Source organism: Solanum tuberosum, unplaced genomic scaffold (genome assembly GCF_000226075.1).
Source record: "Solanum tuberosum cultivar DM 1-3 516 R44 unplaced genomic scaffold, SolTub_3.0 scf00102, whole genome shotgun sequence".
NCBI classification, from domain to species: Eukaryota; Viridiplantae; Streptophyta; class Magnoliopsida; order Solanales; family Solanaceae; genus Solanum; species Solanum tuberosum.
The window spans coordinates 602,403-618,283 of NW_006239028.1; the positions used below are offsets into that span (position 1 = coordinate 602,403).

At 29.0% G+C, this 15,881-nt stretch overlaps 5 protein-coding genes, 1 non-coding gene and 1 pseudogene across 6 annotated transcripts in view; 3 read left to right on the forward strand and 4 right to left on the reverse strand.

Moving 5' to 3' along the window:
- Positions 1-1,649: 1,649 nt before the first annotated feature.
- Positions 1,650-2,077, reverse strand: LOC107060884 (putative zinc finger A20 and AN1 domain-containing stress-associated protein 8). The gene has a single exon (XM_015309362.1). The coding sequence runs from the start codon at positions 2,064-2,066 to the stop codon at positions 1,659-1,661; it is 408 nt and encodes a 135-aa protein (XP_015164848.1). The 5' UTR covers positions 2,067-2,077; the 3' UTR covers positions 1,650-1,658.
- A 740-nt stretch (positions 2,078-2,817) lies between these two features.
- Positions 2,818-3,451, forward strand: LOC102581422 (NAC domain-containing protein 78-like). The gene is given in 2 exon segments (XM_015309349.1): positions 2,818-3,036; positions 3,038-3,451. Coding segments are annotated over 2 exon segments (633 nt in total).
- A 2,287-nt stretch (positions 3,452-5,738) lies between these two features.
- On the reverse strand, positions 5,739-6,173 carry LOC107060874 (putative zinc finger A20 and AN1 domain-containing stress-associated protein 8). Its single transcript, XM_015309350.1, has one exon. The coding sequence runs from the start codon at positions 6,144-6,146 to the stop codon at positions 5,739-5,741; it is 408 nt and encodes a 135-aa protein (XP_015164836.1). The 5' UTR covers positions 6,147-6,173.
- A 2,815-nt stretch (positions 6,174-8,988) lies between these two features.
- Positions 8,989-9,621, forward strand: LOC102581753 (NAC domain-containing protein 68-like). The gene has a single exon (XM_006348915.1). The coding sequence runs from the start codon at positions 8,989-8,991 to the stop codon at positions 9,619-9,621; it is 633 nt and encodes a 210-aa protein (XP_006348977.1).
- A 2,131-nt stretch (positions 9,622-11,752) lies between these two features.
- Positions 11,753-12,386, reverse strand: LOC102582079 (NAC domain-containing protein 68-like; annotated as a pseudogene).
- Positions 12,387-13,706: 1,320 nt separating this feature from the next.
- Positions 13,707-13,780, forward strand: TRNAT-AGU (transfer RNA threonine (anticodon AGU)). Its single transcript has one exon. It is a non-coding gene; the product is annotated as a tRNA-Thr (tRNA).
- A 1,156-nt stretch (positions 13,781-14,936) lies between these two features.
- The window catches only part of LOC102601154 (trihelix transcription factor ASIL2-like), a 2,952-nt gene continuing 2,007 nt past the window's right edge, over positions 14,937-15,881 (reverse strand). The window contains exon 2 of the mRNA XM_006348810.2: positions 14,937-15,255. Within this exon, the coding sequence (XP_006348872.1) occupies position 15,255 (1 nt within the window). The 3' untranslated portion in view covers positions 14,937-15,254. The remainder of the gene's footprint in view (positions 15,256-15,881) is intronic.

The window sequence follows — 15,881 nt, forward strand, 5'->3', positions numbered from 1 at the left end:
GTTTGGAAGGGGTGGGATTGACGTATGGGAGGTGGTACCGGTAAAGAAGGAAATGTATTGTAGGTGAATCCCTATATCTATGTAACTGATAATTTCATATTTAAAAAAGGAACATAAATCAATTTTAATTTACATATTATTAATTAATAATAAAAAACCATAAATAGATTAATCATTTATTAATAAATGAAAATTAATTTTTTAAATAAAAATTAACTTTAAATGACATGTCATAACTCGTAAATAAACTGTTATAAGTAAGAATTTTTTTAAAAGTATGTTTAAAACCCGTAAAATTGACTCTTAAATGTGTATATGGCGTGATTTTTCCTATAATATTCCTTTCCTAGTTAAAAATAGACAGTTAATAAAAAATAATACTCCTTCCTTACCTATTTACATGACGTACTTACTAAAAATAGATGTTCTTTAATACTTAATTAGTTTCTAAAAGTAATACTCCTTCCAATTTTTTGAATTATAAAATTGTTATATTTGGAAATTATCTAAAAAGAAATTAAGAAATAGTTACAATAATTGAAAATTTTAAAGGCCTATTGAAAAATTGTTGCCTAAATTATTTTTTTATTTGACTCTTAAAATTTGAAAAATTGTAGAATTGGTTTCTAAATTAACCGTGCAAAGTTTTTAAGGGAAATAGATCTTTATGTCCTTGTTGATTTGGTTTCTGGCGGTCTTCCTTCTGTGGGGAGCATTAAAAATTGGTTTAATCGATAAATTGAATCGAAAAAAATATTATTAGTTTATTAATATTGGTTAACGAATTTTAAATGATTTTGTAATCAAATTTATTCGATTATCGATTTTATAATTATAGTTATTGATTAAACTGATAATCCAATAAGATTATATTAAAATTACTATGTTACTCTTGATTATACAATAATGATTAATATAGCATTTACCAATCTTATTTCTTAATTTTTAGTATTACTTTCGACGTAGACAACACAAACTAGAATCTCTATCTCTATATATATCACAAACTCATGTAAACTCACTCACTATGAATTGAGGCAAATAAAAATTTATAGGGAGCATGACAAGATGAGAATTGTAACTTATAAGTTACTTTTCATAATGAACTTTGTACATTATTTAAGATTGAATAAAGAAATGAAGCGCATATTTTATCATAAAATTCATATTAATTGATGTATAGTATTAATGAACTAAAGTAATAATTTGATATTTTTAGTTAATGCTAGAACTAAAATTATCTTTCTTTTGATACGCTCTTCTTAAATGGGTATTAATTTTCAACCTAAATATCATGCATCTTAATAGCAACTTAATAGCAATAGTTTCTATATCTTTAAATTTTACTTCGATTCATACCATTTACATATTGAACATTAATTATAACTTTTTAGAATATTGAAAAAGTAGAGGATATTCTAATGGCTAATGCTACATAGAGTTTTACTGAAAAATTGTACCATAATATATAATTTAAAGTCGAAGGAGATTTTATTATTTCTTACCCTTAAAAAATTAGCCAAATTTACATCAACGATAGCAACAACATAATAATTTGGGATGGTAATTAAAGCATTTTTATTAAGAGATGCAAATTGAAATTTCTACAAAGATAAAATAAAATTTGAAAGCAAATCGAAACAACTACAACAATGTCCTTAGATCCTATTCTCAAGTTTATCATGTCTACATGGAGGATTTTCCTTAGCCAAAGTCACACGACCAAAAGACTTGTAATCGAAAGTACATGAATGTTCTTCAGGATACTTATGAACACTACAAAACATTCCTTCACATCGACAACTAAATCCTATTAATCCAACTTTCTTCTTGCAAGTCATGCATCTTTGCTTAATCTTCATTGTCGAATCAACATTCTCAGTCGTTGTACCTTCATGAAAAGTAAGAGATGATATCTTTTCAGATAAAACCACGATATTCTTGGCTTCTTCTTTAAGAAAAGTTTTGTAACATTGGGAACAAAGGTTGTGATTGCTTGAAGTTCCATAAAAACCACAACCCCCTGCACATAGAATTGGATTTTCTACTTTGCCACAAGAAGTCATCTTCCTTTAATTTGATTTATTATCACTTTCTTGTACTAATATTTTGATTATTTCTTACTATTAGAGAAAATTATATTAGCTCTTAATTGATGAGTGTTGCTTTTGCCTTTTGGTGGTGATAATATATAGGGAGAAAATTTGGTATTCCTAATGAAAATCAAATTAGGAGTTACCTAATTTTTATTGGCTAACTTTTTTTTTCTAGCGGTTGTTTGCCCTTTCCTTTTCTTTTGATTTGGTTTCGGTTTTGGGGAATATTAATATTTCCTTTTCCAACACGGATTTTAATAGGAATTATGCTAAATTTTTATAATAAGTTCAGATATGGAATCTTCAAGCGTTTTTTGAAATATAAAATCGTCATATTTGAAAATTATAAAAAAAAAAAGTGGTCTTAATTTATTTTTAGATAATTTCCAAATATGACAATTTTATAATTCAAAACACTTAAAGATTCCATATATAAACTTATGATAAAAATTTAACATGTTCACTATTAAAATCCGTGTTGGAAAAGTAGGAAACAACCGCTAAAAAAAAAGTTAGCCAATCAAAATTAGGTAACTCCTAATTTGATATTCATTATGAATACCAAATTTCTGTCTATAAATTATGGTATTCACTTATTTATGTTTAATTAAGATTTGTTAGAGTGGTTTTTAATTTTAGTTTAATTTGGTCTCTATTTTTAAATAGAAATCTAAAACTCTATTCATATTATTGTTTCTTTAATTCATCAATCACTAAAATAATGACTCGAGCTAAGATAGGTCGGTTGGGTTATATATTTTCTCCGAAAAATATTGAACTCATGGATAACTTAGTAGGATTTACGCGAGATGCACCACTTCCCAATCAAAATCAATTTATGGAGGTGGTTAATCTTTACGCGGAGAACGAACCTTGGCAGATTTTTGAAGGCGCTAACAGCTACCCACGTTACTTCATAACGCTCCAAAAGAAAAAAAAATCCAAAATGGAAAAGAGTTGTCTGAACTGTGGGGAAGGGTACGTGGAAGCCACAAGGAAAGGGAAAAGAGGTGTTTGACAACAAATGTAGACTTATGGGTTACGTGAAAAGTTTGAAGTACACCTGCGGCGAAAGTGATAACAAGAATGCTAATGGCGAGTGGCTAATGACGGAATACTCTTTGTATGATGGTTATTTGGGTGCTAGAGAAATTAAGTACAAGGGTTATGTAATATGTAAGATAAAGAAGAAGGGAAAATCTACTAGCGATGAGAATATGAATGACGTTGAAGAACTTATTGATTCATCTTTGCAATTAGAAGACGACATTATTGTAGAGGAAGACGATGTTGGAGATGAAGTACTTGCTATTATGGACAAAGAAGATGATGGTGATCGTAATATAGAATGCTGAAAGGGATATCCATGAGCTGATATTGATCTTGAAAACATAGACTTTGTTATAGAATTTAACAATTAGTATACTCTCAATTTTTCTTGTAATATAATATATATATATATATATATATATTACCTTTATTTATTTTTTGTTTTGTCTATGGAATCAAGTAGATACAAAAAATTTGACTAAGCAAAGATGCATGACTTGCCAAAAGAAACTGGGATTAATAGGATTTAGTGTCGATGTAAAGGAATGTTTTGTAGTGTTCATAGGTATCATGAAGAACATGCATGTACTTTCGATTACAAGTCTGTTGGCCGTGTGACTTTGGCTAAGAAAAATCCTCCATGTAAACGTGATAAACTTGAGACTAGAATCTACGATGTTATTATAACTTTTTTTATTTGCTTTCAAATTTATCTTTTCTTTGTACAGTCAAATTTCTATTTTCATTTCTCAATAAAAATGCTTTAACTACCATCCCAAATGCTTCAAGCCAACTGTTGGGTTAGATTTGAATAACTATATATTTCAATGTTCTCAAAGTATATATATTTGAATTAGGATGTGATCATCTTGTTTTCGATTGAGATGTATAGAGATAAAATTAGGGTCGGTAACAAGTCATGACACTATCTACTTGCCAATCCTAATTTTATTTCTAGGCATTTCCATTGAAAACAAGATGATCACAATTTAATTTAAAATTACTCTGAAAATATCAAAAAATAAATATTTATATTTTGATCCGTAATAATGAGAATTTAAATCGAGATGCCTAGTAAGATTTTTCATTTGAGAACAATAATGATTCTCCTAGTATTGTGGATAATTGTAACTGAATGTAGTGCATTGCGGACAAAGATCTGTTGAATTACTTGAACAATCTCTATTTTTGAATTTTATTAATCAGAAAATTTGTAAAATTCCCAAAACCAATTTATACATCTGAGAAATAATATGATATTGTTGCCTATATGTTGGGGTTTGACTTTTATTTATTTGCTTCTTCCCGTACTTTACAAGCGATTACAGAGTTCATATTTACTATTTATTTCAATTTTTATGATTAGCTTGAAATTTAAAATTTTAAAAATTGTTTTTTTTTTAGACAGGCTTCTTTTCGTGTGAGTATTGCTACAAAAGACTAGGTACGTATTGAGTAATCTAGATATAAAATTTAGGGTGATTTGATGTAGTGTTTAGGTGTTTTGGATGAGTCTAATGCTTGAATTCAAGGACGAAGATAAAGTCAGTTTTTGTATAGTAGTATATAATATTATAGTATTATATATGTGTGTATAAACAGCTCCTAAAATTTTATATATTGTTGTAAATTAGGTGTATAATATTGTATATCAAATTTATGAACACTGTTATAATTTTTTTTATATATATTATTATATACCTATGTATTGTTATAAAATATTATAGTGTGGATGTCCATTACACCAAGAAGTTACTCTCACCCATTATCTCCATTACTTTCCTCCATTATGAATATAACCATAATCTCCAACTTTATAACCATTATTCTTGTAACCTTTCACTTCCATAACTTCCTCCATTATATTCATGTTAATGTCATGTTTATGACTAACCTTCTGTATGCCTCTATGTTGCACTATAAATAGAGGCATAAGGGTTCATATTGTAGACATTTGAAGATTTGGTGAATACTTGAAAGAAAGAAAGTTATCTCATATTGTTCCTCTTGTCTTATATTCTTCTTGTCTTCATCTTTATATTGTTCTTTTGTTCTTAAGTTTTACAATATGTATAATATTATATACCGAATTTTTTAAACTGTTGTAAGAAAATAATGAAATAGTGGTAGGATGATTACTAAAAATGTGGTTTTGTGCATCTCTGTCGCTTTTTCATGGACGTGTTGCAAAATCATGAATTTAATAAAATTGGTGGAACTATATGTAATGTTTTCCAACTCATTACAGAGGTCCTCATAAAGTTTTTCATAAGAAAATTTTGGATGCTCTAAGGCGCCTGATCCATGGGGTAATACTACACAGTGTTTTATTGAAAAATTTATACCATGAGATATATATTTTGAAGTCGAAGGAGAATCTTATTTTATTATTTCCTACAAAGTTAGAGACGAAAATTGATATATATTTTTCACCCTTTAAAAATTAGACAACTTTTCATTAACGATAGCAACAACATACCATTTTGGGATGGTAAATCATTTTTATTGAGATATGCAAATTGAAATTTAATTCTAAAAATTAAAAGAGTAGATTAAATTTATAAGAATAATCGAAACAATTACAACAATATCCTAGATCCTATTCTCAAGTTTAGCAGATCTACATGGAGGATTTTCCTTAGCCAAAGTCACATGACCAACTGACTTGAAATCGTAAGTACATGCATGTTCTTCAGGATACCTATGAACCTTACAAAACATTCCTTCACATCGACAACTAAACCCTGTTAATCCTACTTTTTTCTTGCAAGTCATGCATCTTAGCTTAATCTTCATCGTCGATTCAACGTTCTTAGTTGTACCTTCAGAATCATCATGAAAAATAAGAGAAGATTTCTTGTAAGATACATTCTTGGCCTCTCCTTCTTTAAGAAAAGCTTTGTAACATTGGGAACAAAGGTTGTTATTGCTTGATGTTCCATAAAAACCACAACCCCTTGCACATAGAATTTGATTTTCTACTTTGCCACAAGAAGTCATCTTTCTTTAATTTGATTTATTATCACTTTCTTGTACTAATATTTTGAATATTTATTTTGAGGAGAGCAAATTACATAGAAATATTGGTGATTAATGGTGTCTTAGTTGATGAGTGTTGCTTTTGCCTTTGATGGAAATATATATATAGAGAGAGCACAAACATAATATTCCTAAGGGAAATCAACTTAGGAAATTAACGGCTTTTTTTGGTTTCTATTTCCTATTCCGTTTTGGTTTTGGTTTGGGAATATAATATTCCTTTCCTAGTTAAAAATAGGATAGTTAATAAAAAATAATATTTTCTCTGTTCTTACTAAAAATAGATGTTCCATAATACTCCATCAGTTCCTATTTATATGTGGTTCTTACTAAAAATACATGTTTCTTAATATTTGTTATTTTACAAAATCAATGCATAAATGATATAATTCTTCCTATTTTACCTTTTGAAAGTTATTAACCTTGACAGTATACATTTGTCCAACATATGACTAATTCATATTCATTAGTCAAATTACTTAATCAAAGTAAATTAATTCATGTTCATTTATTGAAAACTTGACTTCAAGAGAACACTAAATAATGGTACAATGATAAACTTACCTAGTTTTTAAGGGACATGAAATATAAAATGGTAATATATAAATAGGATCAGAGAGAGTACTTGTCATTTCATGAAATCAATGCATAAATGGCATGATTCTTCTTATATTTTACCCTTGAGAGTTATTTGACCAAATAGGAAAATTAAGTAATTAATTCACGTTCATTGGTCAAAATTCAAATTATCAAAATAGACTAATTCATGTCCATTTATTGAAAATTTGATTTCAAGAAAACACTAAATAAAGGTACAATGATAAACTTACTTAGTTTCTTAATCGACATGAAACCTAAAATGGTGACTACTAAATAGGAACAACAACAATACTTTTACTTTAAATATGGAGAGACATTAATTAATGTATGTGTATGAAAAGAAGAATATTAAATTGGTAACAGCAATAAATATGGATAAATTAGTCAAATTAACCCATAGTTAATATTTTCTTAAAAAGGAATGTAAAAAAAAGAGAAAATTTTAGAAATAACAAACATAATAGACATAATAAGGCTTTATAACTATAGTTTCGATAATTGCGCTCCATAACTATAGTTATGTTTGCCATGGAGGCTGCGTTTTGCATATTTCTGTATGTTTGTGTATTTCGCTTGTCAATATACAAATAGAGTAAGTATATAAAAATTTGTATTTATACATTTATAATTTTTTTAGAATTTCATTTGTATATTTCGTTTGCAAATATACAAACATGGTAATTTATATAAATTTTTCATAAATCGTATACAAATAGCTAGGGTAAGTATATACAAAATTCTGAATTTATACAATTAGAAACCGAATTATACAAATTATGAATTTATATATAAAAAAAAAAGAAGCAAATTATAGAAATCAGACGAATTATACAAATCAGGAGAATAACAAGAATTGAGAATACTATTACCGCAAATTACAATTTTCTTAAACGATAACTATAGTACCTAATATAGGATAAATATTTATTATTCTACATCAATTTCCCCAAAAAAATATGACAAGTGAAATGGAGCGGATGAAGTATTGAGAAGTATATTAACGGAGTTTGTTTCTCTACTAATCACACAAATAGAGAAACGACAACAATATTTGAAGAGGGTAAAATATAGATGGAATGTTTTGCACGTGTTTTTAAATAGGATAAATTAAACCTGCATAAATGAAAAATGACAATAACAATAATAACATATTCAATAAATTTTATAAGTGGAATTTGAAGAGGGTAAAATATACGTCAATCTTATAATTATTTCGTAGAAGTAGATAGACTGTTTGCAAAAAAATCATTCATTCAGATATAGCAAATTCAAGTACTAAAATTTAAAAACATAGCAACTAACAAAAAAAAAAAAAAACAGTACAAATTCTAAAATAAAAATAAAAAACAATAACACAAACTAGTACAATATAGATAAATGAAAGAAAACAAAGTCAAATATGAATTGTATTAAAAAAAACAATTGTTGTTGATATAGGGCATCAAGTTACGGAAAAGGTAGACCATTAATTCTAATGTTTCATAGTGATTTGCTAAAAACTATACCATGATATATATAGTTTAAACGTAGAAAAGAATCTTATATTATTTTTTTCCCACAAAATTATAAAGGAAAATTGATTATTATTTTCATCCTTTCAAAATCAATTTTCTGGAATGTTTAAAATTAAATCTGAGTTTCGAAACTCCCGATATACATCAATTTTGTTAAAAATCAAAGCATCAACCATTAAATATATTTATCTGATGTTTATTTATCGAAAATCGAATTAATCTCTACTGTTTGTATTGCTTTATATTAGTCGATTCAAATTTTAAGAGTCAAATAAAAAAAATTAGACAACAATTTTTCAATGGCCTTTAAAAATTTCAATTATTGTAACTATTTCTTAATTTATTTTTAGATAATTTCCAATTATGACAATTTTATAATTCAAAACACTAAAAGATTCCATATATAAACTTATGATAAAAATTTAATATGTTTCCTCTTAAAATCCGTGTTGGAAAAGTAGGAAACAACCTCTAAAAAAAAAGTTAGCCAATCAAAATTAGGTAACTCCTAATTTGATATTCATTATGAATACCAAATTTTCTCTCTATAAATTATGGTATTCACTTATTTATGTTTCATTAAGATTTGTTAGAGTGGTTTCTAGTTCTAGTTTAATTTGGTCATACTTTTAAATAGGAATATAGCTCTATTCATATTATTATTTCTTTAATTATCAATCACTAGAATAATGACTCGAGCTAAGATAGGTCGGTTGGGTTATATATTTTCTCCGAAAAATATTGAACTCATGAATTACTTAGTAGGATTTACGCGAGATGAACCACTTCCCAATCAGAATCAATTTATGGAGGTTGTTAATCTTTACGCGGAGAACGAACCCTGGCAGATTTTTGAAGGCACTAACAACTACACACATTACTTCATAACGCCCCAAAAGAAAAAAAATTCAAAATGGAAAAGAGTTGCCCGAACTGTGGGGAATGGTACGTGGAAGCCACAAGGAAAGGGAAAAGAGGTGTTTGACAACAAGGGTAGACTTATGGGTTACATGAAAAAATTGAAGTACACCTACGGCAAAAGTGATAACAAGAATGTTAATGGCGAGTGGCTAATGACGGAATACTCTTTGTATGATGGTTATCTGGGTGCTAGAGAAATTAAGAACAGGGGTTATGTAATATGTAAGATAAAGAAGAAGGGAAAATCTACTATCGATGAGAATATGAATGACGTTGAAGAACTTATTGATTCATCTTTGCAATTAGAAGACGACATTGTTGTAGAGGAAGACGATGTTGGAGATGAAGTACTTGCTATTATGGACAAAGAAGACGATGGTGATCGTAATGTAGAATGCTGAAAGGGACATTCATCAGCTGATATTGATCTTGAAAACATATACTTTGTTATAGAATTTAACAATTAGTATACTCTCAATTTTTCTTGTAATATAATATATATATATATCGTACCTTTATTTTCTTTTTGTTTTGTCTATGAAATCAAGTAGATACAAAAAAAATTGACTAAGCAAAGATGCATGACTTGCAAGAAGAAAGTGGAATTAATAGGATTTAGTTGTCAATGTAACGAAATGTTTTGTAGTGTTCATAGGTATCATAAAGAACATGCGTGTACTTTTGATTACAAGTCTGTTGACGACGTGATAAACTTTAGACTAAAATCTACGATGTTGTTATAATTGTTTCGATTTGCTTTCAAATTTTATCTTTTCTTTTCTTTGTAATCAAATTTCTATTTGCATCTCTCAATAAAAATGCTTTAATTACCATCCCAAATTGTATGTTAATTTGTTGCTATCGTTAATGTAAAGTTTGCTAATTTTTAAGGGTGAAAAAAAATCTATTTTCCTCTTAACTTTGTGGGAAAAAATAAAATCAGTTAATTTAGAAGCCAATTCCACTATTTCTCCATCTCAATTTACGCATATTTTTTGAATTTTAAAAGTCAAAAGTATTTAAATATTTCAATTATTGTAACATTACTTTTATAAAAAAAAAAATAGGTAATTTCCAAATATGACAATTTTATATTTCAAAGCACTTATAGATTCCATATCTAAACTTATGATAAAAATTTACAGTAATATAATTCCTATTAAATCCGTGTTGAAAAAGGAAATATTAATATTCCCAAAAATCGAAAACAAATCAAAAAAGGAAAGGGCAAACCACCGCTAATCAAAATTAGGGAAGTCCTAATTTGATACTCCCTCTGTCCCTAATTACTTGTCCACTTTTGAATTGACACACCTATTAAGCAAACAATGATTGACATAGTGAGTTTACCATTTTACCCCTATTAATTATGAAGTTGATGAATTAAAAACTTAAGATTTTCAAGAATATATTGTTATAGTTTGAAAGAATTACAATTTGATCATTATATATATGCATAAAAATGATCATATATACTCGTTTGTGTTGACAATCATCAAGTTAATAATAGTTTCTATATATTTAAATTTTACTTTGATTCATACAATTTATATGAACATTGAGTTTCATTGTTGTTAGTAAATCATGACTTTTAGTATACTGAAAAGGTAGAGGATATTATATACTCCTCCGTCCCATTTTATATGTCATCTCTTTCTATAAATAGCTGGACCACAATACTTGTCAATTGTCATTTTATAAAATTTATGCAGAAATTACCATAGTTTGCCTACTATATCCTTGATAGAGTAGTTAATTAATCTTGAAAATGTATTCATCATTTATTATAAAGTTGACTTAAGAAAACATTAAATAAGTGTTGAAGGGTAAAATTACATCATTTCTTAATGCAAATGCAAAGTAAAAATATGACATATAAAATGGGACGGAAGGAATACTACGTATTGTTTTAATTTACTGAAGAATTATATCATGATATATATAGTTTAAAGTCAAAGGAAAATTTTATTTTATTTTTTTCCACAAAGTCAGAGGAAAATAGATTATTATTTTTTTCACCCTTAAAAATTAGCAAACTGTACATTAACGATAGCAACAACATACAATTTGGGATGGTAATTAAAGCAATTTTATTGAGAGATGAAAATAGAAATTTGATTGTACAAAGAAAAGATAAAAGTTGAAAGCAAATCGAAATAATTATAACTACATCGTAGATTCTAGTCTCAAGTTTATCACGTCTACATGGAGGATTTTCCTTAGCCAAAGTCACACGGCCAGTAGCCTTGTAATCGAAAGTACATGCATGTTCTTCAAAATACCTATGAACACTACAAAACATTCATTTACATCGACAACTAAATCCTATTAATCACACTTTCTTCTTGCAAGTCATGCATTTTTGTTTAGTCAATTTTTTTGTATCTACTTAATTGCATAGACAAAACAAAAAGGAAATAAAGGTACGAGATATATATATATATATATATATAAATTGAGAGTATACTAATTGTTAAATTCTATAACAAAGTATATGTTTTCAAGATCAATATCAGTTGATGGATGTCACTTTCAGCATTCTACATAACGATCACCATCGTCTTCTTTGTCCATAATAGCAAGTACTTCATCTCCAACATTGTCTTCCTCTACAATAATGTCGTCTTCTAATTGCAAAGATGAATCAATAAGTTCTTCAACGTTATTCATATTCTCATCGCTAGTAGATTTTCCCTTCTTCTTTATCTTACATATTACATAACCCCTTTTCTTAATTTCTCTAGCACCCAAATAACCAGCATACAAAGAGTATTCCGTCATTAGCCACTCGCCATTAGCATTCTTGTTATCACTTTCACCGTAGGTGTACTTCAAACTTTTCATGTAACCCATAAGTCTACCTTTATTGTCAAACACCTCTTTTCCCTTTCCTTGTGGCTTCCACGTACCCTTCCCCACAGTTCGGGCAACTCTTTTTCATTTTGGATTTTTTTTTCTTTTTGGGCGTTATGAAGTAACGTGTGTAGCTGTTAGCGCCTTCAAAAATCTGTCAGGGTTCGTTCTCCGCGTAAAGATTAATCATCTCCATAAATTAATTCTGATTGAGAAGTGGTTTATCTAGCGTAAATCCTACTAAGTAATTCATGAGTTCAATATTTTTTGGTGAAAATATATAACCCATTCGACCTATCTTAGCTCGAGTCATTATTTTAGTGATTGATGAATTAAAGAAACAATAATATGCATAGAGCTATATATTTCTATTTAAAAGTAGGGACCAAATTAAATTAGAACTAGAAACCACTCTAACAAATTTTAATTAAACATAAATGAGTGAATACCATAATTTATAGACAGAAATTTGGTATTCATAGTGAATATCAAATTAGGAGTTACCTAATTTTTATTGGCTAACTTTTTTTTTAGCGGTTGTTTCCTACTTTTCCAACACGGATTTTAATAGGAAACATATTAAATTTTTATCATAAGTTTATCTATGGAATCTTTTAAGTGCTTTGAATTATAAAATTGTCATATTTGGAAAGTATCTAAAAATAAATTAAGAAATAGGTACAATAATTGAAATTTTTAAAGGCCTATTGAAAAATTGTTGTCTAAATTTTTTTATTTGACTCTTAAAATTCGAAAAATATTAGAATTGGTTTATAAATTAACCGTGCAAAGTTATTAAGGGAATAGATCTTTATGTCCTTGTTGATTTGGTTTCTGGCGGTCTTCCTTCTGTGGGGAGCATAAAAATTGGTTTAATCAATAAATTGAATTGGAAAAAATATTATTAGTTTATTAGTATTGGTTAACAAATTTTAAATGATTTTGTAGTCAAATTTATTAGTTTATTGATTCGATTATCGATTTTATGATTTTGGTTAATGGTTAAACTGATAATCTAATAATTCAATAAGATTTTATTTTAATTACTATGTTACTCTTAATTATACAACAATGATTATAGCATTTTACCAATTTTATTTCTTAAATTTTTAGTATTACTTTCGGCGTAGACAGCACAAACTAGCATCTCTATCTTGATATTTATCACGAAGTCTTCTCTCTTCTCGACAAAGTAGTATTATCTTCTCTCTTCTCAATTTTAGATTTTATTATGACAAAGACAGACAACTAATGTTGCTTTTGTAATTTATTGCATTATTCTTCAAAATAATTATCTCTTAAACAAAAAATGATAAATGTAGAAATATGTATTGCATTTATATTCTTGCTACCATTTCTATTTTATGAACATCGTATATATATAATCATATGAGCATTTTCTTATTGATTAAATCAAAAATCGAATCGTTAAAGACCAAAACGGATAGTAAATATCTTGTTGATTTAGTTATCGATTTAACATGTTCACAAATCAAAAACTGATAAATCGAGTCAATATATAAAATCAAATTGAACCGACGATGCACACACCTAAAGGAGCATCAATGAAGACCATTTATAAGTAACTGCTAACTATCATACAATATCATTTTTAATTTTTATTGAACAAGTAGCTCTCGTAGCTCAGTTGGTTAGAGCACCCGTTTAGTAAGCGGGAGGTCTTGAGTTCGACTCTCAACGAGAGCAAAACAATATTTTGCTTGTTTGATACTCATTTTTCTTTCTTTACATGTGAAATGTTTATGTTATTATCACATACTTTTTCATTTCCGAAAACAATTCCTAACTAGCCAACAAATAAAATAGCACGCTCTACCTTGTTTATGATGATAGGCTATTGGCTCGTACCTTGTTTATGATAGGTCATTGGCTCGAGATACAACTCCTGACTAGCCAACAAATAAAATAGCACACTCTACCTTGTTTATGATAGGTCATTGGCTCGAGATACAACTCCTGACTAGCCAACAAATAAAATAGCACACTCTACCTTGTTTATGATAGGTCATTGGCTCGAGATACAACTCCTGACTAGCCAACAAATAAAATAGCACACTCTACCTTGTTTATGATAGGCCCTCGGCTCAAGATACAACTCCTGACTAGCTAACAAATAAAATAGCACACTCTACTTTGTTTATGATAGGCACCCTTGGCTCAAGATACAACTCCTGGCTAGTCAACAAATAAAATAGCACACTCTACCTTGTTTATGATAGGTCATTGGCTCGAGATACAACTCCTGACTAGCCAACAAACAAAATAGCACACACTCTACCTTGTTTATGATAGACGCCCTTAACTCAAGATACAACTACTGACTAGCCAACAAATAAAATAGCATTCCGGATGAAAACAAAGTAACTTTGATTTAAAGGTCGCTCTCTTAGGTCAGTGATAAAATGCATTATTGTCATATCATATGGCGACATTGATAGTGACCAAGCCTAAGCAAAGTTGTCGGTGAGAATTGAAATCTCCTGTTGATGGGCCACTTACAATCAGTGTTTTCAAAGGCGTTTTCGGGGTGGCAAGTCCCCCAGTGTTTTCAAAGGCGCTTTGGGGCGAGCCTCCAGGGGTACGCCCTATAATTTGGGCAGTGCGTCTCAGGCATTTTATGCAACAATCCATGTTATAATATTTTTCTCATGAACTTGAATGTTTTCTGTAGGTTCCTCATTACAACACAAATTCAATGTAATTTCAGGTCTGAGAAGTTTTCTGTATGTTCGGGATTATGAAAATATTTATATTTTTTGCTGTCCAAAAAGAACACAAACTATGGTCACAATCCAATGTACTAAAGTTTAAACCTTCATGCATCCACTTAGTGCATAGATAGTCATCATCAACAGCTTGAAGCTTAGAATAATATACAACTAGGAGCACGGTAAAGTAAGTCTCAAGTCTACATTTTCACCTAGCTGGAGTGCAAAAAACATGTAATAGAGAAAGATAAGTTACAAAATTACTCCAGATTTTAAGCAGCTAGATACAAGTTATTGAGCAACAACCAAGCGTGGAACTAACATCTCTAATTCATCTTCAAAGTAGCAGAATGAAGACGCTAAAGAAAATATATATCTATGTATATGGCTTGCAAAAACATCCCCGCCTAAGATTGTAGAGCATGCCACCACCCTCCATCTACAAGCAATTATCTGAGCATCAAGAACACAAAGTAATTAGCTGACCACCATTCAAAAGAAAAGAGAAAAGGCAGCAGAAATGGAAAAAACAATCGTCTCATATGCACACCAATTAACTTCATATGTAATGTTTTATAGCTCATTCAGAAGTGCCCATCTGCAGTTTTAACGTAACAGCTAGTTTAACACAGACATGACTCGGAAAGATAGCCTCAATATTTGCCTTATTTCATAGTGAGTGAGTTTACATGAGTAACTTTTATAAGATATCGCAGAAATGAATAGCTCTGCATCAACTATCTCACCAAGACATAATTAAGATTTATTCAGCAAAGACAGTCGAGTTCACAACCCCAGGAGAAACCCTAGTTCCCACCTCCTTGATTAGCCGAAGCCCTTCCGATCATTTTCAACTTCACTACATTGTTTCTAGCACAATTAAAGATTGAAGGGAAGCCACTAGCTCCTAGGAATTCTTAATTTCCCTGCATCTTAAGATCTTTTCAGGTTACAATTAGCCATGAAAAAGACTTCCACAAATTGCATGTCCAGGGGAGAGTTATCATAATGGAGAAACAAGATTTGAAGTAAACTAACCCAATGAGTTCAAAATCCCCCCCCCCCCCCAAAAAACACAA